The sequence below is a fragment of the Coffea eugenioides genome, unplaced genomic scaffold (assembly GCF_003713205.1).
Source record: "Coffea eugenioides isolate CCC68of unplaced genomic scaffold, Ceug_1.0 ScVebR1_3250;HRSCAF=4430, whole genome shotgun sequence".
NCBI lineage: Eukaryota > Viridiplantae > Streptophyta > Magnoliopsida > Gentianales > Rubiaceae > Coffea > Coffea eugenioides.
In genome coordinates, this window is record NW_020863809.1 from 21,457 (window position 1) to 44,868 (window position 23,412).

General features: G+C 39.9%; 1 protein-coding gene across 1 annotated transcript; it reads left to right on the top strand.

The window, feature by feature from the left end:
* Positions 1-16,243: 16,243 nt before the first annotated feature.
* Positions 16,244-18,379, top strand: LOC113757691. The gene is made up of 2 exons (XM_027300833.1): positions 16,244-16,835; positions 17,445-18,379. The coding sequence occupies exons 1-2, from the start codon at positions 16,244-16,246 to the stop codon at positions 18,377-18,379; spliced, it is 1,527 nt and encodes a 508-aa protein (XP_027156634.1).
* Positions 18,380-23,412: the final 5,033 nt, after the last annotated feature.

A 23,412-nucleotide genomic window follows, 5' to 3' on the forward strand; every position in this document is an offset into this window, starting at 1 on the left:
TTATAGTTCTTAAAACTTGGATTTCTAGGATTTAGCGAGGACTTGGACTACGATTCCCGGCTTGACCTTTGAACTTCACTCTTGGTGAGTGTCCCTGCTTGTTCTATGCTTACCTGATTAATGCGCTTTCTCGGCTTGATAAGTGATATTTGGAAATATGGTTTTGATCCATCGAAGTGAGCTATGTGTACTTTACCACATTAGCCGTTCGAGTGGTGACTTGCTTGAAATGTTTTCGTGAATATCCTGCTTGCACTATCTACATGCTGGACGCAACGTCGCTGGGTGAATCCCTCGACCAGTCTATACTAATCTCATGCTGGACGCAACGTCGCTGGGTGAATCCCTCGACCAGTCTATACTAATCTCTTGCTGGACGCAACGTCGTTGGGGAAATCCCTCGACCAGTCCCAGGTATACTCGAGTACTATCGCTCTCATTTATTTTGTCGTGCGGGCCCGGAGCTGAGGTATGTTCGGTGGCCGGAGCTAAGAAAAATAAGAGTATCTACATGGACTTTAAGTAGTGAGAGTTGACGGAGGGTCGACTACGGTAATTTCTGATCAAGCGAGGAAAATGGCTTCTGAGAGCCCCTGTATCCTACCCTGTGCTGTTATACGCTTTCCTACTTGTGAATATAAGTTTGAAGCTATTATTTGCTATTCGTTTATATGATTGCATGTCTGGGCACCACTGAGCTTTAGCTCACTCCACGTTTATTTGTTTTCCTTACAGGATGGGAAGTTTGAAAGCATTTGAGCAGCTTATATTTCCTATGAATGTACTTGAACAACTTGAATTTAAATTTCGATTTGTAATGAATTCTACGTTACGCACTGTACCTTTTATTTTTGGTTGCCACTTGAAGCTGGAAAAGTGTAACCCTAAGTCTGGTATCCGGCTTGTATGTACGTATTTGTGTGGTATGGCTTTAATCCTTGTAAATAACGCACGAAGTGTTTAAGAGCCGTCGATTGGCTATCTTATAAATGTTGTTATCTTTGAAGTTAAATGAGGATTTAGTTTATTCTTCGGAAGGATTTGGGCTAGATTGCTTGTGTGAGTCCTGGCGAGAGATAGGCAGACGGCCCGCCAACCCTCTGGTTCGTCTTAGGGGAAAGTGGGGTCGTCACACCAGTCCCCAGAGTAAACCATCTACAAATCGAAATTCCTGCCCGACATTCCTATCTATGGTCATTAGATACCATAAGAAAGATTGAAGACCTATAACACTTCAGGGTTCATAGCTTATGCTCGAATGAGCACTTAATCCTTCATACCCATTCACCACTCAGCCCAAGCTCACTCCACGCAGAGACCTCGCGAAGCAGGCTCTGATACCAACTGTGACGGCCCCACCTCCCCCTAAGGCGGACCAAAGGGTTCGGCGGGCCGCCTGCCCAGCTCTCGCCGGGACTCAAAATTTTAAAACAATAAAATTAAATAAACCTACAAGCATACTATTCACAAGATATCTAACGCCAAAAGAGTTCTATTTACATCTTCAAAAGTATCGAGTCAAACCACTCTAATACATTAGAATAACAACCAGCAGAAGGTAGACCCTATGGAGGGTTCTTATACAAACCACCAAAACAAAAACAAACATCCTAACTGTCCGACTGTTACAATCAAACCTAACTATACTAGTGTATGTGTCAAAAGTCCCCGCGTCGGCCCCTGCTAAGGAAAACAAAAGGAAAGGGGTAAGCTATATGCTTAGTAAGTAAACAGGGGCAAAAGCGTAAATCTCACGTAACAACAATTGCACAGTAAGAGTAAAGCAAAAGCAGAAAAGTAACATCACATAATAAGGATACAGGTGGCTCCAAAGCCAAGTCATTTGCCATGCGTAATCTCCTGTGGACACTCCGTCGACCATAAATAAGGTCCGTAGAAACTTCACTTGTACACCCACCGAACACCTTATCACCCTCACTGGCCAGTCACCTCACAAACTTGCCCGGGCGAACGAAATCACAAACTTGAGCTTGAGTCACAAGCTCGGGTCACAAACTTGGTCCACATTCTCGGTGAACCGGATTCACAAACTTGGTGACCTCAGACTAAGTTGGACTGGCTTCGACCAAGCCCTGACCGGCTCGAATAGTCCATCTCGGTCGGAAGATCAACCCCAAACTCACAAACTTCACAAAATTATTCAAAAGTCACCCCGAGCCACAAGCTCAAGGGGTTTAGTTCCAAAATGATTCATATACATATGCCATATACAAATGTGTGCGTAAATTAGGGTTTAGGTCGAGTGCGATAAAGTACACCCTCACCTAGGTACCCTTTTCATACATATCAAAACACATAAGCAACTAACGCATAAGAGCGGCCTGAATACTTACACAACGAACAAAAGAGCAAAAGTACGAAATTCGTGCCGCGAGGAGTAGCTAGTAGGCCCCACCGGCTCCACCTAGCTCACCAACGTCTGAAATTGAAGATTGTGTCACAATATATCACAAACGGCTACTAACATATTTAAAACAAGCAAAACGGCAAAATCGGCACATGCAAGTGCGGAAACGGCAAAACGGGTGCACGCGCCCGCGCAGAACGGCAAACGGAAATGGTCAAATCTGCCTTCTCAAACCGTTTTGATCAAAAGTTAGCCTAGGAATGTCGGATTAAGGTACATGGGGTACCATTGCGAAGCTAAGAGGAAGGGTTACTATTTTCATGAAGACACCTAAGTCCGGATCTGAACAGAAATAGGTCGAAAGTATGGAAAATCGTTCAAGAAATTCGCACTTTAGAGTGACAAACAGGGTATGTTGGCTGGACCATAACTCCCAGCTCACAAATCAAAATCAGAAAATTCCAAAGGAATTTGAAAGCTGAGACATAAGGGTAAAACTTTGATGTTTTGGTCAAGACCTGAATCCATTCAGAACAGAACGAAAATTGAGTGCCAAAGTACCCGTCAGAACTGTCCAGATCAAAGGCAGTTCTGACGATCAATCTTGTTTTGGTCATAACGGAAGCTACGGAACTCAGAATTCGACACACTTTATACCGTTTCGAAGCTAAAACCAAGATCTACATTTATTATGAAGGAGTCCACACCCAGATCGTACAGGATCAAAACCCAAAAATGCACGGTCAGAGGCTGAAATTCATAACGTACACAATTTCAGGGTACAAAATAGGTGCGAGTGTTTTGGTTATAACTTGAGCTACACAGATCCGTTTGACCGAAAATTTTGCAGATATATTCAGGACATAAGAGGCTACAATATTGAAGAAGGCCACTCAGTCCATTTTCGAGGGTAACTAGGTCAAACATGCAAGAAACCACACCAGAACCGGAAAAACAGATTCACAAAACGCATTCTAGCGGAAACATCATAAATCAGGCTATCCAAGTTCAAATTCAGAAATTCCAAAATTACCTGAAATCTAAGAAACAGGATTACATTTCATCAGAAGACCTCAACAACCAATTCGGAAGCAATCCTGACCAAAACAACCAATTACAGGCGCAATTCTTACATTCGGGTAAAACCAGAATAGCAATAGTAATTTCGACTTTTCTCATTCCACACTACTCCGATTGACCTGAAATTTTGTAGGCCCCTTTAAAATGTCATTCCCTACAACTTTCATGTTTTGAGCTAAGGCCAATTCGACCTCTATCTAGGACCTAAAAATTCGGACAGAATGCTCCCTTAAGAACCCTAGGTTTTTCAATTTTCTTCCAAAACAGAAATTGGTTGCAATTAATCACTTTTCCCACCTCCTAGAGTCAATATAGACCATTTCCAATCATCATAGATAGCCACACAATCATGCTTATATTAAAACAGAAAAATCCCCAAAAATAATAAAACTTCATCATTTCAACCACAAATCAAGAAATAACCCATAAATTTGCATCTCATACAACCACTAAGCATGATTTAAGCATCAATTAAAGGAGGAGGGTGGTTCTTCACAACTTACCTTTAAAACAAGAGAGAGAGAGCTATTGGTCACCTTAGCTTTTCAAACAACTTCACCAATCACTTTAAAATCACCAAGTGGAGGAGTTTTGTGGAGCAAAACCAAAATTAAACGGTAGGAGTGGAAGATTGAGCAAGTTTGGATCAAATTTTGGAAGAGCTTTTCTTTCTTTTCTCTCTAATGAGGGCCGGCTATGAGCTTGATATTTGTGGGAATTTTTGGGTCAAATTTTTGAGTTATTTTGGTAAAATGGTAAAAGCATGAATAGTAAGTCAAAAGTAGAATTTAATCTCTAAGTGACACATGTCACTTGCATTAATGGTTTGCCTAACTTTTGTCTCTCTCACACCTATCCACTTGGCAACCTCTAAATATCTCATAACACCCGGTAATTTAATTCCAGTATTTAAAACTTAACCTAGTTGGCCGAATTTTTCCGAACTTTTCGCACTAGTGGGTCCCACATCCAGTATACGCTCTTAATTTCTCAAAACCTATTCGATACTAGAAAAATCATCTAAAAACTATATCTGCTCCTTAACAATATCTAGAATTTTTTTTTCCTAATCACGAAAATGCAGAAAAACAAGCCATGAAAAATGCGAAAACCTAGAAAATGCAAATTACGGGTTCTCACATCCCAGATTTCCCCTCCTCCTTCCTTTATCTTCTCTTTTCCTTTTTCCCTCTCCTCCCTTGCTTGTTTCTTCTTTCTCTTCTTTTCTTTCTTTATCTCTTTTTCTCTCTCGTTTGTTCTTTCCTGAAGCTCCCTTTTTCCTTTCTTTCTTGTTCCTCTTTTGATCTCTCAGTTTCCCTCTCGTTTCTCTCTATCTCTCTGTAATTTCTCTCTCCCTTCCTTGCCCCCCTCTTCTTTTTTTGGGTTTTTCCCTTCCTTCCTCCTTTGGTTTCTTGCCCGCCGCTCTCTCTTTTCCTTTCTTGCTTGTTCCAGATTTTTCCTCATATTCCTACACCTGTCTTGCTACCTAGTTCCTTGCATGTGTTGTGCAAAATGCCAAAACCACATGGCTAATGCTCACCTATCCCACTTAGCTACTATACATGCCTTCCACCTATCTTGTTCTTCCTTTTTCTTTTTTTTTTTTTGTTTATCAAAACAAATTTAGGGTAAACAACATGTTAATTCCTAATTGAGATTGCCTTGCAAAAATTTCATTTTATTTGGAAGAAATTGAATTTGAAAAGATTAAAAATAAATTTTTGTGAGAATTTTCCTTTTTTCCGAAATTTAATGCAAAAACGTTTGTTTTGTTGATTTTTTTTTTTAAGAAGATGAACCTAATAAAAAAAATAGCTAACTATCATTTTACGAACTTTGATTGACTAAAAAATAAAATAAAATAAAATTAAATTAAAATGAAATTAAATAGAATTGAAATTTTGGTGTCTACACATGACTTTTGGGGCTGCAAAAAATTTTAGGTTGTTGTTCAATAAACCTCATAACATATTAATCTTCATATGCATGTTGAGTTTCAGTGATAAATAAAGAGTTTTATTGAAGAAAAGCTCCCTTGGCAAATTGTTTTCTTGCTAGAAAATTTTCCAACTTTGAGCCATAGAGAAAACTTGAACTTCTTGAATTTTACTGCAATCCATGATTAGTACCACCTCTCTTGGTACAAGCTTATTTTTGTGTGATTTATGGTTGCAATAAGTATGAGAGGGGTTGTTTTGGTGACAAATGAGGAGAGGCTTACTGGAATTTTGCTCGCTTATACCGTGGACCATATGCTAGGTTTTCCAGCTTATAACTTCCATTTTGTTGTAGTTTTTCAAAGAGATTCATGCCTTATATTCACACTAGGAAGCATTGCATGATTTATACTTGAACCATGAAAGAAAGTTAAGTTTTGGTTAGCAATCCACTTACATGTAACCTGTTTTGGAGGAAAAACTCCCAGCCATGAACCATGGTTAAATTTCGACTTTGTGTGAGACCCGATCAGTTCTTAAGTTTGATATTAGGTGATATTCATTATTTGTGCGGTAAAATTTGGGGTTTTGGGGTTAATTAGAAAACCCTGAGTTGGGGTTAGGATTGAAACCCTAGTTTTTGTATTAATCATAAGTTCGAGTGGTGGATAAAGTTAGTTATGCTAGTGTGTGTTTTCGTGTGGGTAAGTATAGGATTTGATCCATTTTATATAGGTTACGTGAGTTTAGAAGTTCGGAAAACCCTAAACTAGAAAAAAAGTTTCTAGTGTTATGATTTATTAGAATTCTAAGTTGGGTTTAAAACCCTAATTTTGCCTATGACAAAAATATTGTTGTTTAGTTGCTTTTATGTGAGTTAAGGTATGATTAAGTATAGGTGATTAAGAAAGAAAAGTGATTAGTGAAGCACTTAAGTGTGATTACATGTTTTGGACTAGATTAAGATTATAACCTATGGAGTTAATTGAAAGCTTTTCAAATGTTTAAGGGCAAGAGTTGATCAAATGCAAAATTGAAGGTGTAAGGGCTTGAGAGTAAATTGGGAGCTTTTATGTGATTGGTGGTAGTAGAAATTATCTCCTAATGTTTGACTAAGCTTATATTGTAGGACTTGTGAGATAAAGCTAAGAAATAAACAAAACAAGATCAAAGGGAGAGAGAGAGGGAGTTGGCCGAGAGCAAGAGCAAGAGAGAAAGGAAAAGTTCTTCCAAGTTCAACTTCTTCTAGCTTCCATCTTGGTCTTGGAGTTTAAGACAACATCTTTGCTACTTGATTGTTGTGGTTTAATCATCAACAAGGTTGGATTGAAGGTAAATCATTTGATTTGAAAGTTAACTCTTGTGATTAAGTCTTGAAACCATGTGAAGTGATGGTTTTGTTGTAATTATGAATTTGTATGGTTTATGTGGTGATTATTGTGTAGTTTAATGGTTTATTGTAGTGGTTTCTTGCTGCCAAATTTCGGTTAAGGCTATGAAAGGTTAGGGTTTTTGCTCCTTGGTTCATTAAGTTGATTTGGTTGGTTGCTGGCTTGTAAATGGACTTTGTGATGTATTAATTGTTCTTGTATGGTTAGATTGTAGCAAAAATCAGATTTGACCAAGAAACCCTAGTTTAATAGGAAGGTATTTTGGTTGAGTTAGGGTTTGGATGACTAGGGTTTAGTTGGTTAAGATGTTGAAGTTAGTTGGAGTTAGCAAGATTAGTGCCTAGACTAAGGTTAGTGTTTGTTAAGTTTGGGATTAAATTGGGAAAGGAATGTCGGTTTTCTTGTAGGAAAAATAGGAGGGGGTTTATGTGTGTTTATTTGGTATGATTTTTGCTAGAAAGTTTGTATGAAAACCATAGAAACGGACTGTGCGGTTGTGGCGCACGAAACCGGCAAAACTGGAAACAGGGCAGTCCACAAATCCGAACTTGAGTTCTGTTTTTCTTTATGCTGCGTGCTGATTCAGAAGTTTCTCAAAACATGAAAGTTGTAGCTTCTTAAGTCCTTAATGTTCCTGCAAAATTTCAGGTCAAACGGATCAGTGTTAGCCTGAGTTATGGCTAAAACAATCTCTCCTGTTTGGAACACTGGATTGTGTTATGTTTTCAAATTTGGCTTCTGACCATGCTCGGTTCGCCCTGATAACGTGCGAACTGGGTGTTGATCCCTTCATAAGAAATGTAGATCTTGTTCTTAGATTCGAAATGGTATAAAGTTCATCCAAATCCGAGTTCCGTAGCTTCAGTTATGACCAAAACAAGAACAGTTGTCAGAACTGCCTTCGAATTTGGACAGTTCTGACAGAAACTTTGGACCCATTTTTCCCTATGTTCTGTCCTGATTCAGCTTTTGGTCAAAACGCAAAAGTTATAGCCTTATAAATGATCTTTCCAACGCCTCTGGAATTTCTTGATTCCGATCTCTGAATCATGAGTTATGGTCTTTCAAACAGGGCCTGTTTGGTAACCCGAAATGAAATGGCTGAAGCTGTTTTGTGCATTTTTGTCTTAGCCCCACTGAGATTTGGCTTGAGGTGTCTTCATGAAAGTTGTCGCCCTTCTTCTTAGCTTTGTAATGGTACCTTATGCACTTCGATCCGATAATCGTAGCTTGAAATCTGATCAAAACAGTTCTAGGTGCCAAATCTGCCGTTTCCGTTTGCCGGCCGTTTCCATTTCCGTTTGCCGATTCCGCACATGCATGTGCCAATTTTGCCGTTTTGCTTGTTTTAGACGTGTTAGTAGCCGTTTGTGATATAATGTGATGCAATCTTTTATTTCAGACGGTGGTGAGCTAGACGGTGCCAGTGGGGCCTACTAGCTGGGATACGCGACTTGACCTTCCCATTTTTGCTATACTTGATCATTGTGTAAGTACTCAGGCCGTTTGTTTGTATAAGTTGCTTATGTGTTTTGATTAGGCGAGGGTGTACTTTATCACACTCGACCTAAACCCTGATTTGTACCTGTGTTTATCTATGAGATGCATATATATGAATCATTTTGATGTTGAACCCTTTGAGCTTGTAGCTCGGGGTGACTTTTGTGAAATTTGTAAAATATGAAGAAGTTGTGGGCTCGATCTCAAGACCTAGACGGACTATTCGAGCCGGCCAGAGCTTGGTCGAAGCCAGTCCAACTTAGTCTTAAGATCACCAAGTTTGTGGTTCTGTGAATCAAGTTTGTGAATCGAGCTTGCGAGGCAAGTTCAATTTCATTTCGTTCACTCGAGCAAGTTTGTGAGGTGACTGGCCAGTGAGAGTGATAAGATGTACGGTGGGAGTACAAGTGGAGTTCTACGGACCCTTATATGTAGTCGACAGAGTGTCGGCAGGAGGTCACACATGGCAAACGACTTGGCTTTGGAGCCAACTTGTATCCTCCACTGTGTTGTTACTTTTATACTTGTGATTTGACATCTTTGTGACGTACTTGTTCATTTTAAATGTCAAATTTATGTTTTACCCCTATTTACTTACTAAGCATATAGCTTACCCCTTTCCCTTTGTTTTCCTTAGCAGGGACCGACACCGGGAACTCCTTGGCACATTCACTGGTATAGTTAGGTTTGCTTGTAATAGTTGGATAGTTAAGATGGTTATCCTTATTTTAGTGATCTGTGTAAAGACCCTTCTTCGGTTCTATTTTCTGATTTTGGTTATTATCATAAGGTGATGTAGTAATCTAGATAACTCCTTTTGAGGATGTAAATACTTTTTTGGGATTGAATATATTGTGAATAGTACTCTTTTGGTTTATATAGTTTTATTAGCTTTGTGTTTTGAGTCCTGGCGCGAGCTAGGCAGGCGTCCCGCTGACACCCTCGGGTTCGCCCTTGGGAGAAGTGGGGGCGTCACACTTTGCTTGTGACAAATGGATGCTATTTTACTAAAAATTTCCTCCTTAAACCGATAACATGTAGCTACCATTTTCTTTGAGCATTAACTCCAGCTTTAACTCTAAGATGTTAGTTGCAAACTCGTACCTTTTGATTCATTAAACATTTCATGTGTTAAACATAACATACATGAATAAATTCCCTGGTGTTTGGAGAAAATTAGAAGTCATCTTGATGGCAAATTTCTGTTAAAAGAAACCAAGAGTAAGGGCAAGGTTTCCAACCTTATGTTCATGCATTTAGTTGCAAAACCCTATACCTTTTAACCTACATGTTTGATGACTTTAAAACTGGAGTTTCTGTATCTTTCACTTGTTTTGATCAAGATGATAAGTGTAATTATAGCTTGGATATGTCTCAGGAGTTGGTAGTGAGCTAGAAGGAAACCTCGAAGCCGAAACGTAACTGTCCACTTGATTTGGTGAGTGGTCCAACTGCGTGTTAGAACTTGTTGCTTGATTGACATGTAATTTTGACGAGCTTGTTGACTACTTGAAATGCTAAGCTGCTACTTGAAATGTAATCTTGACTACATGATTGATTGGTCACCTGCTAGTGACGTGTTAAGGTTGTTTGACTTGCTTTTGGTTGGACAAGTGTGTACTTTATCGCACTTGCCCTAATTTGACACTATTTACAAGTGAAATGATGTTCATGTGCATGACTTGAAGTCATTTGGGTATATTACCAGTAATGATTGAATACTGGATGAATGATAAATGTTATATACCTAGTTGACTGATACATGTTGGATTATTGCCATTGATTTATTGACGGAGCTAAGTGTTGCGTTCAAAATGGACGGGAGCCACCTCTAGAGTCCAAAGATGGATTATTGCCATTGATTTCCTGACGGAACTAAGTGCTACGTCCAAAATGGACGGGAGCCACCTCTGGAGTCTGAAGATGGATTATTGCCATTGATTTCCTGACGGAGCTAAGTGCTACGTTCAAAATAGACAGGAGCCACTTCTAGAGTCCGAATATGGATGATTGACCTTGAATAATTGAACGGAGATAAGTGCTGTGCGGGGCTAAGTGCCACTTGCGATGGGGGCCACCTCTAGAGCCTATGGGACTAAGTGCCACGTCAGACAGGAGGGCCACATCTAGAGCCCGTACGAGCCATCTCTAGAGTCCGTATCAATCCCGTATCCTTTGAAATTGATGGTACTATATATTATTACTTGGCTTGTTCATGCTTGCTCCATGAAATATGTTATTGTACCACTGTTAAATGATATCTCTAAATATTTCTTGTTACATGACAGATGTGATCATGTCTTAATGCGACTTTTAGGATGCCTGTTAGTTTGCTTGCATGTTTTCTTGGAGCCTCACTGGGCAAAAACTCATCCCTTTAGTTTGTTTTTCTTAACAGGGTTTGGCAACGTGGAATCGGGGAAAATAGACGGTTCAAGAGTTGACGTCTTGCTTTAAGTAACTTACCATCTTTGTTATATTTAGTGATTTGATTAAATAACTTAGATGGTTATCCGTTTGGTTGTATGTATATGTCTGGATGATTTGAATTTTGGATAGTGTGTAATATATAACCATGGAGTTTTGATGTTTATTTTGGGGTTCATGTTATTAAAGTTGGGAATTGTTTTTGTTTTTTGAGATTCATGAGTGAGTCCTGGCGAGAGTTAAGCAGGTGGTCCGCTAACCTCTAGGGTACGCCCTAGGGTGAGGTGGGATCGTCACATCTCTCATATAAAATGATTATAGAAAAAATAATGCAAATATTGACCATATTCATTACTCAAATTGTGAAATTCAATCAAGATAGGGAATTTATCAAGCATGCAAAATTCAAGATATAATTACTTTCACTTCACAAGATATACTTTCTGCATAGCAAGAATTCTAGTCATATAAGTGCTATTTTCAAGTCAAATAAGAAGTGAAATTCTTAAGACACATCAATTTTACTTTAAAGGGAGAATTTGACTACTAATGGTTATAGAATTTCTTTAAAAATTGTCAAAACTTTGAAAATTTTGAACCATTTTTCTCTCAAATCACCACAATCAAGAAGGTAATAAACCTCTCCCGCTAACACACACACACATACATTTAAAATGCACTTTGTTCTCAATATGTGAAAAGGAAAAGCAAGAGTAAAAGAAATACTCCCTCCATGGTGAATTGCCCTCTTGCTATAACTTCATTTTCTTGAATTGCAACCATTCCCTATATAAATGAAAGTTAAAAAGTCCAAAAATTCCATCTAATAACTATTAGTAATAGAAATCTATAATGCAAAATGGCAAATACACTAGTTAAGGTTCAAATGATGCATAAGCCACAAACTTGGACTGTGCGATTAAGAAAGGAAAGGAGAAATGAGGAACAAAAATTGAAACATGACTATTTTTAGGAAGAAGAGAGGCATATCCACAAGTTAGCCTCATGGATCGCCTCATGGATCACTGGATTTTTCTGTTAAAGTGTAGATTTTTACACTTTTTCACTATTTGCTACAATTCTAACTTCTTTTGTGGATGTCTTTAATCTCGATCCAATTATCCAATAGGTCAATGAAAAGATCCAGCACAAGGAGGGTTATCAGGTGGTGTCGCATGGAAAGCAGAAAGGAATTCAAGCTCGATTCCCATCTGAACGATCGTTGCGTTCGAAAGCTAAGGCCTCCTCGAGCTCTTTTCCTACCTTGTCTCAATGATCAATTTTCTAGTTTGGAACATTAGGGGGTGCCTCGCGTCCCAAATCTTCGTAGATTGAAATATTTGGTAAGTCATGTGAGGCCCCAGTCCGATCGTAAGTCGATATTAGGGTTATTTGATATTCGGTATGGAAAATAGGGTTTTATGGCTAGGAAGGAAACCCTAATTCGGTTAAGTTTGAAAATCCTAGTTTACGTATTATGATTATAAGGTTCAAGCTATAATTTATATTCGGTATTCTAGTGTGTGCCTTGACATAGGTTAGTAAGTTTGAATGATTAGCAAACCTCTAGTGTTGCAATATTAGAAAGTTTCAGTGGAGATTATTTATCGCCGCTTTTCCACATTTTCTTATTAGAAAAGTTCCCCAGATAATTTTTATGAGTAAATATAGTTTTTAGATGATTTTTCTAGTATCGGTTAGATTTTGAGAAAATAAGAACGGATTTCGGACGTGGGACCCACTAGTGCGAAAAGTTCGGAAAAATTCGGCCAATAAGGTTAAGTTTCAGATACCGTGTAAAATTTATCGGGTGTTAAGAGATAAGTAGAATGTGTGAAGTGATTGATGTGAGAGGGAAAAAAGAAAGATAAGAATGCATTAATGAGTGTGACAAGTGTCACAATATGATTGGTTGGACTTTATGGTTTACTATTCACATTTTTGACTTTTGACCAAAATTAGTTAATATCTCCAAAAATTCACAAAATTCACCATTTTTTTACCTTGTGTTGGCTGGCCCTCTCTCTTGCAAGAAGGAAGAAAGTTCATCAAATTTCAAGCTTCCATCTCACTCAATCTTCCACAAACAAGAGCTTAGACTAGATTTCACTCCATAAAAACCTTTCTTCTAGTGCTAATAAGTGTATTAGTGAAGTTGATTTGAAGAGCTAAGGTGTCCACAAGCCCTATCTCTCTTGATTTCTTGGTAAGTGATGCTTGAACACCCTACTACATCTAATGATGCTTATGTTTGGCTTAGAAGTGGCTAAAGTGATGGATTATATGATTTATTTCTTGGTTTGGCTTGATTTGGTGAAGTTTTTATTTTATTGATGATTTTTCTGGTTTAATTGGATTATGATGGTGTGGTTGTTTATGATGATTGGCAATGGCCTATAATGACACTAGTAGGTGTGACTAGTTGATAATTGCAATCAATTTTGGATTTGGAAGAATTTCTGGAAAATTAGGGTTCTCGGTTGAACATTCTGTCTGAAATTTTAGGTCATAGATAGAGGCCGAATTGGACTTTTCTTAAAACATTAAAGTTGTAGGTATTGATGAGGTGGAAGTGCCTGAAAAATTTCAGGGCATTTGGAGTAGTGTAGAGTGAGTTATGTCGTTTTTACTGTTGCTGTTTTTGGTGAACAGAATGTACGAACTGCGATAGCAATTGTCTGTTTTGACTGGAATTTATTTGGATTTTGTTGTTAGTTTCTTCTGATGAAATGTAGCTTGATGTCTTAGCTTTCATATGCCTTTGGAATCAATGCTTTTGGACCTGTATAGACTGACTTGGACTGATTACAGTTTTGTGTGATTTGGGAACCTGCAATTACGGTTCTGGGTTGGTTTTCTGCATTTTTTGACTTAGTTGTGCTAGGATTTGGATTGAGAGGCCTTCTACATTGTTGTAGCCCCTTAAGTTATGGATATCCCTGTAAATTTTTAGGATTAACGGAGTGGTATAACCTGAGTTATAAACGAAATACTCAGACCTGTTTTGACCGTCAAATTCTGTTCTGTTCTTATATCCGGACAGTTTACGACTGGAACTTTGGCTTCACGTTTGACTAGGTTACAAGCTGTTTGGGCTTGCGACCAAAACACCAAACTTATAGATCTATATCAGAGCTGTCTAATGCCCTTGGAATTTCATGAATCGGATTTATAGAACCTGAGATATAGCCGAGCAAATAAGGCCTGCCCGTGAAAATGACCATTTTCTGGTCAGATCTGTTTTGGTCCTGATGACCAACTTCCGTTCCGAATTTGGATTGCCGACCTTCATGAAAGTTGTTCCATTTGGAATGAACTATCTAACTGCCAATTTTCAGCTCTTTTGCCCATGTGTAGCATAGAAAACAGTTTGCACTCAAAACTGACCATTTGTGCATTGGCCAGATTTCGTATGTGATTGTGTTTGGTTCATTTGGGGCTGAAGCCTCCAGTTTCAGTTCTGGATGTCTTCATAACAATTGTTGTTCATCCTTTAAGCTTCGATATGGTGTCTCATACGCCTTAATCCGATATTCGTAGCTCAACTTATGATTACAATAGAAACGAGTGTCAAATCTGCCGTTTCCGCTAACGGCCGTTTCCTTTTCCGTCCGTCATATTTACGTGCGCGCGTGTCGTTTTTGCCGTTTTGCTTGTTTTAGGCACGATAGTAGCTGTTTGCGATATTATGTGACACAATCTTCTATGTCAGACGGTGGTGAGCTGGGCGGAACTGGTGGGGCCCACTACTAGCTGTTCATTTCGATCCGACTTCGTATTTTTGCTATTTCAGATTCTGGGTAAGTATTCAGGCCAGTTTGGTGTGTTTTTCTTTGCTATGTGTTTGAGATGTGTGAAAAGGGTACTTAGGCGAGGGTGTACTTTATCGCACTCGACCTAAACCCTAATTTGAATGTATAATTGTACTTGGCATATGTATATGAACCTTTTGGAACCAAAACCCTTGAGCTTGTGGCTCGGGGCGACTTTCGAGTAAAGTTTGTGAAGTTTGTAAAGTTTGTGAGTTCGTGGGCCCGATCTAAGACCTGTTTGGACTATTCGAGCCGGTTAGGGCTTGGTCGAAGTCAGTCCAACTTAGTCTGAGGTCACCAAGTTTGTAGGTTCATGATATGAACCAATTTTGTGAATCCGGTTCACCGAGAAGGTGACCAAGTTTGTGACCCGAGCTTGTGACTCAAGCTCAAGTTTGTGATTTCGTTCGCCCGGGCAAGTTTGTGAGGTGACTGGCCAGTGAGGGTGATAAGGTGTCGGTGGGTGTACAAGTGAAGTTCTACGGACCATTGAGTGTGGTCGACGGAGTGTCGGCAGGAGATCACGCATGGCATATGAATTGGCTTTGGAGCCACCTGTATCCTTATTCTATGATGTTGTTCTTTTCTGCTTTTGCTTTACTCTTATTGTGTAATTGTTGCTACGTGAATTTATGCTTTCGCCCCTGTTTACTTACTAAGCATTTAGCTTACCCCTTTCCTTTTGTTTTCCTTAGCAGGGGCCGACGCGGGGACTTTTGGCTCGTATACTAGTATAGGTAGATTGGCTTGTAATAGTTGAACAGTTAGGATGTTTGTTTTTGTTTTGGTGGTTTGTATAAGGACCCTTCTTAGGGTCTACCTTTTGCTGGTTATTGTTATAGTATATTAGAGCGGTTTGGCTTGATGCTTTTGAAGATGTAAATAGACTTTTGGTGGTTGTATATATTATGAATCGTGTTCTTGTGGCTTAGAAGAGTTTTATTAACTTTAAGTTTTGAGTCCTGGCGCGAGCTAGGCAGGCGGCCCGCCGATACCCTTGGGTTCGCCCTTGGGAGAAGTGGGGTCGTCACAAGTCACCATTCCATTCAACTGGTTGCTATTTGTGAGCCGAAAGTTCAAGCTTCAGAGATCCATTTGATAAGAATGAGACTAAATATGGATCATGCCATCTTTAATAGTATGGGCGACATCTGGATTTTTATAGATCATCTATTTCTTGTAGCATAGTTGGAGAATCTAGTCAACACCTGTCGCTACATGTTAGTACCGCCGTATTTGTTTTACCCATTGTTTTTTCGGTTGCCCATGCTAAGTGTACTGCCTTTGACCGTGTAGAATTGTGGAATAGCCTACTTGTGGACAAGCCGACTCAGTTCGCTTGGTTCATTGTGGGAGATTTTAACGTTATAGTCTCGGAGGAGGAGAAAAAGGTGGGGTGCCATTTAGGCCAGAGGAGGGCTGGGATTTTTTGGACTTTATGTCTCAGGCGGGGGTGTTTGATGGGGGTTATTCGGGGTCTGCCTTCACATGGTGCAATAATAGGCGTGGCAGGACGCGTATTTGGAAGAGATTAGACAGGTTGCTTATGAATCAGGATGCTTCAAGTTTGGGTATGAATTTTGGAGTTCAACACTTGTGTAGAAACCCCTCGGATCACACGCCACTGCTATTGTCGGCTATTACAAAATTGGATAACAAACCTAGGCCATTTCGTTTTCTCAATTTCTGGACATCTAAGCCAGAGTTGTTGGATGTGGTAAGGAGTGAATGGAACGGGAGCTTCTTGGGATGGTCCTGGCAGCGAAGCTTAGGCATGTGAAGGTAGCATTACGATCTTGGTCTCGTGAGGCGTTTGGGGACATCTTCAAATCGGTGAAGGTGGCAGAACAGAGGGCTGCCAACGCCAAGTTGAGGTATGATGCTGATCTGTCTGAGGCCAATTTAGTGTTATTTCATGAGGCACAGGCCCAACTAAGGCGCTCTCATGGACTGGAGCATATGTTTTGGCAACAAAAGACTAGGGTTAAATGGTTAAAAGATGGGGATAGGAACTCGAAGTATTTTCATTCTGTGGTGGCGGAACGCCGTAGTAAATTGATAATTCATCGTATCAAGGCTTCCAATGGGGAGTGGCTGAGGACGGCTTGCGCTATTGAAGGGGAGGCAGAATCTTTCTTTAGACAATTGTTCACATCCGAGGCCTCTGTTGAATCCTTCGACACTCTCGATGTTATACCGAATTTGATTACTACACAGGATAATGCGATGTTGGAGGAGATTCCGTCCCGGGAAGAGGTTAGGTTGGTGGTTTTTCCATGGATGGGGAGTGTGCGGCTGGTCCGGATAGTTTCTCGAGCAAGTTTTTTACGTTTGCATGGGACATTGTGGCAAAGGATGTATACGCGGCGGTGGTAAGTTTCTTTTGTGGGGAGGCGGTGCCGAGGAGTATATCGTCAACCTCCACAGTTTTGATTCTGAAGGTCCATTCTCCTCAAGATTTTACACAATTTTGTCCGATAAGCTTGTGTAATTTTATCGATAAGGTGGTCTCGAAGGTGTTATCGGATAGATTGGTGCGGCTTCTTCCTAAGATTATCTCGCCTCCGCAAAGTGGTTTGTGAAGGGATGGAAAATCTCAGATAATTTTTTGCTGGCTCAAGAACTGGTTTCTGGAATCCGGAAGTCCAATAGGGGGGGAATGTAGTTTTGAAGTTGGATATGGCAAATGCTTACGACAGAGTCTCTTGGCTATTTTTGTTGCAAGTACTGCGCCGTTTTGGATTTAACGAGCGTTGGATTGATATGATTTGGCGATTAATTACCAATGTTTGGTTCTCGATTGTTATTAATGGCTCTCCCTGTGGTTTTTTCCAATCAACTCGGGGTTTACGCCAGGGTGATCCCATTTTGCCGACACTTTTTGTTATAGGGGCTGAAGTCTTATCTAGATTGCTGAATTCTTTGATAGGTCAGAAAGGTTTCCTTCCGTTTAAGGTCCCCTCCAAATGTCCTACAGTCACGCATCTCGCCTATGCGGATGGCGTGATTATCTTTTGTAGTGGAGTCAAGTGTACTCTGCAGAGAGTTTTGCGGGTACTGGAGGCATATTGTAATGTGTCTGGGCAGCAGCTTAACTTGCAGAAGAGCTGCTTTATTGCTCACGATGCTTTGACTCAATCTTGGACACGGGTTATTTCACAAGTCACTGGTTTTCAGGCAAGGTCACTCCTGCTTAAATATCTTGGTTGTTCTCTTTATTCTGGGAGAAGGAGAAGATGCTTCTTCTCGGGCATCTGCACCTCGGTTGCGAAGCGAATTTTTTCTTGGAAGGAGAAGCTCTTGTCGCCTAGAGGGAGATTGGTGTTAATCAAAAGTGTTCTGTCATCTTTACCTATACATATACTGGCGGCTTCGGCTCCTCCAAAGGGTGTCCTTAGCACCCTAGAGAAGCTATTTGCAAATTTTTTGTGGGGGAGTGCTGAGACGGGCTCCCGATATCATTGGATTGGGTGGGACTCACTGTACAAACCGTTCGTCGAGGGAGGCGCGGGAGTGAGGGCTCTAGCTGATGTTCTTGAGTCGTTCTCATTGAAGTTATGGTGGTCATTCCGACAACGTAAATCCCTCTGGTATGAGTTTATGCATGCCAAGTATTTATATAATGTGCACGTGTGTGAAGCGGAGTATCTGCCACTCCAATCGATTATTTGGAAGAGAATGGTCAGGTGTCAAGGTCTGGTTGAATCTCATATTCAGTGGGTTTCACAGAACGGTAGTGTGGACTTCTGGCATGAGAATTGGATGGGTATAGGCCCTTTGTGCCAGCGGGTAGAGATTTTTGGGGAGCATAGAGTGGCGGACTTTGTTTTAAATGGACTCTGGTGTACTCCAATGCCGCGTTAGTGGCTGCCGGATGATATTGTCTCGATGATCCTGACGATAACACCCCCGAATGTTTATTCTAATCAACCTGATAGGATGCTGTGGGACTTGGAAATTTCTGGTTCCTTTTCCATTGCTTTTGCATATAATTTGGTCCGCAGGGTTTCCAATATCTCAATTTATTCGGCGAATATTTGGTTGGCAGCTTTACCCGCAAAAATCTCATTTTTGTGATGAGGCTGTTGTCTTATCGCCTGCCGGTGATGGAGGTGCTGCATATGGTTGGTGTGTGCGGACCTTCGAGGTGTTGCTGTTGTGAAGAACCTGGGTTGGAGTTGATTGATCACATCTTCTGTGCGAGTGAATTCCTTAGAAAGGTTTGGGAGTCGTTTCAAGTCGAGATTGGGGGGTTTGGTACTCCCTCCACGGTAAAGCATGCGGTCATTCAATGGTGGCTGCGGCCTGCTAAGAACAAGCTACTCAGATTGGTGTATCAGGTGGTGCCATCACTGATTTGCTGGAACCTCTGGAAAGCTAGAAATGTCGCGGTGTGGGATGGGAAGGTGCTGTCGGCCATGCAGGTTCATAGGTTTGTTCTTTCGGATCTCTGCGATATTCTTCAGGGGCACGGTCAGGACATGGGTGTTGGGAGGTACTCGTGGCCGAGATTTTATGCTTCTCTGGTGGGTTGGAAGAAGCTGACGAAGGTCATCTTGGTTAGATGGTTTCCGCCAAGTTCGACAGTATTAAAGCTTAACACTGATGGTTGCTCCCTGGATAACCCAGGAAGGAGTGGAGGCGGGGGGTTTTGAGGGACAATATGGGAACATTCTTGTTAGGCTTTGCGGGTTCTTGGGGGGTGGCGTCTAGCTTACAGGCAGAACTAAAGGCTATGCTATTTGGAGTGAAGTTGTGTGTGTCCAGAGGTTTCTACTGCCTGTATTTAGAGTCGGACTCATTGATTTTGGTTCACATGGTTCAGGGGGTTAGCAAATACCCATGGGGTTTGCAGCGAGAGCTGGATGAATTGCTCGCGTTCCGGCAGCGTTTCCATTCCATCACTCACTGTTATCGTCAAGCGAATGTGCCTACAGACAGATTATCTAAGCTTGGGGCTGGGTTAGGTTCTAGTATTGTTAATGAGTCGGTGTTGCAGCTTCCACAACTGGTTCGCGGGGATCTCAAGCTAGATAGGGTAGGTTTTCCCAATTTTCGTGAGAGTTAGCTAGTAGTTTGACCTCTTTAGCTTTGTGACTTGGGTCTTGTACTCTGGGAGGTAAGGGTCAATCCCCTCCTTGTAAGTTTTTTATTAATAATAAATACCTGTTAAGTTAAAAAAAATGATCTAAACATGCAATCTAACCTTTCATAACGAATCAAAAACATCTTAAATGCAAAATGACGGATTGAGTTCTTCATGTTTCTTGTTTCTCGCCAAACTTCAAAAAGTCACTTTTGCATCAATTATTGAAACCTACAAAATAAACATAACAACCATAACTTAATGCATCTAATACATATGAAAGCACACTCAAACAAAAGAAATGATTTAAAACATTGATGTGCCTCACAATTAGCGCTTTTGTTTGTAGTCATTGGCTTGAGTCAAAAGTGTTTCTTCTTGAAGTTCACTTTGAAAGGGAAAAGGAACTAGTTCCTTTCCAAAGACTAAAAGTTCTCTTTCCATTTACTATATTTTGAGCTTGCCCTATTTCCAAACCATCCTAATCATCAAACAAAGAAGAGTTAGTATTACCACAATACATATGAGGCTTTCTTGAGAAACATTTGAAACAATCCCAAAGTCTACTTGATTTCTTACATTTATCCACATTTAGGATTAAAGATCTATTTTCCTTTATTCTTCATATTAGGTATTTTATACACATGAGAATCAAGAGTTTCAATATGATAACTATTTTTATACAACTCTTGTATAACATTAACCTTCTTAGATTTGAAAGTTTTTCTATACCATAAATCAAGATCATTACTTTCATGAAGATTGAATGTTAATTCTTTACCATTTACTCTAAAGGTTAACTTACCTTCTTGAACATCAATTAAAGTTCCAGCAGTGGTTAAGAAAGGTCTACCTAAAATAATAGGTAAATGAATGTCTTCTTTCAAATCAAGTACAATAAAGTCAATCGGTATAAAAAATGATTTCATTTTAATGATAACGTTTTCAATTATACCAACCAGACACTTTATGACCCTATTCGCCAATTGAAGAGTAACATTTGTATCCTTTATCTCCATCAAATCAAGCTTCCTTACAATGAAAAGTGGCATCAATAATACATTTGCACCTAAATCACATAAAACGTTAGTGAAATTCACATGTCTAATGGTACAAGATATAGTGAAACTCCCTGAATCTTTAAGTTTTGTTGGAAGCTTATTTTGAATGCTCGCCAAGCATTCCTCTATTAATGCTATTGTCTCATGGTGTTTAATTTTCCTCTTTCTTGACATAATATCCTTCAAAAATTTGACATAAGAGGGAATTTGTAAGATAGTATCAACAAAAGGAATATTAATTCTAATTTACTTATACAATTTCTCAAATTTCTTGTCCTTATTGCTTTGCTTAAGTGTGACACCCCCACTTCTCCCTAAGGCGAACCAAAAGGTATCGGCGGGATGCCTGCCTAGCTCTCGCCAGGACTCGGTATGATTTCAATCTAAACTTAAAGATAAATAACCAAAATAAAAGTCGAAGTACATCAAAGTCGCTTCCTTAGGTAAACGTTCAAATCTTACATTATAAGTTCTCAAAAGATACATCAAATCTCAAAATACAACCATTATAAGACGACTAAACAATTACAACCAAGGTACTAATCGAAGGAGTAATCTAGTCGGCTTTTCTCCAAAAATCTTCCCATTCGGTCTTGTTAAGCAAAACAAAACTAATGGGATAAGCTAACACTCAGTGAGGCCAAGAAAATCATGCAAGCACGTAATTCAAGTAGTCATAAAACTTGTACGAGAAATAAAACTATAACATTCAAGTAATTCACAATTAACAATAAACACACTTGAGTAGGATACAGGAGCTCTCAAGAGCTAATTTCCACTTTCTTTACCAAAGTTCAATCCAATACCTCCTCATGATGACTCCGTCACTCGGGTAGGTAATTAAGTCCTTAGAACTTCACTTACTCCATTTATGGTTCTGAGTCGACATGAGAGGTACCTCCCATCCTAATCAGTGTGGTACATACTATCACTCAGTGATCGATGAGACATCGCTCCAATCGACTTATACTTTGTTTATGATTCTGAGTCGACATGAGAGGTACCTCCCACCCGAATCGGTGTGGTACATGCTATCGCTCAGTGGTCGATGAGACATCGCTCTAATTGATTTAGGATTGTTTATAGTTTTGAGTCGACATGAGAGGTACCTCCCACCTGAATCGATGTGGTATATACTATCGCTCCGAGAACCAATTATAGCATTGAGACTGTATGAGAGGTGCCTCCCACCCAAATTGGTGTGGTACATGCTACCCGCTCAGACCTCACGAGTTAAACATACGGTTGTGGAGATTCGCTTCACAATGAGTTTAGCAGGGCGAAACTTCCATCAATTTCTGGATTCTCTTTCACAGCCTTCGAGAGTGTTTGGCTATAAGATGGTATCTTGGAAAGCTAGTTCAGAGGACCTAGTGACGCTTAATACAGATGGTTGCTCTAAAGGAAACCCGGGAATGTGTGGGGGTGGGGATGGTATTGAGGAGTTCTAATGGAGGTTTGCTATTCGCGTTCTCGGCATATCTGGGCGAGAACTCTAGCCTGAGGGCGGAGGTTTTGGCTATTTTGAGTGGTTTGCAGTTGTGTTTGCAGAAGGGGTTCAGCCAAATTTGTGTCCAATCTGATTCGTTAGTTCTAGTGGGAATATTGCAGCGCCGTTTGGAATGTCCTTGGCACATCCAGAGAGAAGTCAGACAACTGTGGCACATGGGTTCAAGAGCCCTTAATATCTAGCATTGTTTTAGGGAGGCGAACAAAGTGGCTGATATCCTATCAAATGAGGGTGTATCTCATCCCCAGGAGTACATTCGGTTGTACGACACCTTTTCCTCGATGCCCCAGCTGGCTCGGGGGGCAATTAGGCTAGATCAGTTAGGAATACCTTCGTTTCGAAGTGCCCGGTCCCTCTGAATTTTTTGTATGCGTGCAAGCATTTTATTTTCATGGTTCGTGAATAAAATTTGGGGTGGCATCTTTCCTTGTGAACGGGGTTAGCCAAAAAAAATCGTCAAAATCCCCAAACAAAATAATGTTGTGGAAAGAAAAAATAGGACTCTTAGCGAGGTTGTTAGAACTATGATTAGTAAATGTGATTTACAAAAATATTTTTGGATCGAAGTGGTAAACATGGCTTGTTATGTAATGAATAGAGTTCTTTGAAGACTTATTTTGAACAAAACTTATGAACTTCTTTTTGGTAAAAAATCCATTGTTGGATATTTTAGAGTTTTGGTTGCAAATACTTCATTTTGAATATCAAAGAACATTTTGAAAAGTTTGATAAAAATTTCGATGAAGGCATTTTCTTAGATTACTATGAAAATAAACGTGGTTATAGAGTTTATAATAGAAGAACACTTGTTATAGAAGAAGTTATACATGTTACTTTTGATGAAACTAATATTGTTATTTCCAAGAATATGTGTGAAGATGATGATATATGTGTGCAACGAGGGCTTGAGAAGCTAACCATTAACGATTTGGAACCATTGGAGGAAAAGTCAAAAGGGGACAACCCTCAAGAAGTGGAAGAACAAGAAGAAGAAAAGAAAGATGATGAACTACTGAAAGACCTTCCAAAAGGTTGGAAATTTACTCAACACCATCCCAAGGTATTTATCATGGGTGATCCATCTGAAAGGGTAAAAACTTGCTCCTCAACTAGACCTATAGTAGATAACTATGCATTTCTTTCTCAAATTGAACCTAAGAATATAAACAATGCCTTGAATGATGACAGTTGGATAGTGGCTATGCAAGAAGACCTCAATCAATTTGAGAGAAGTAAGGCA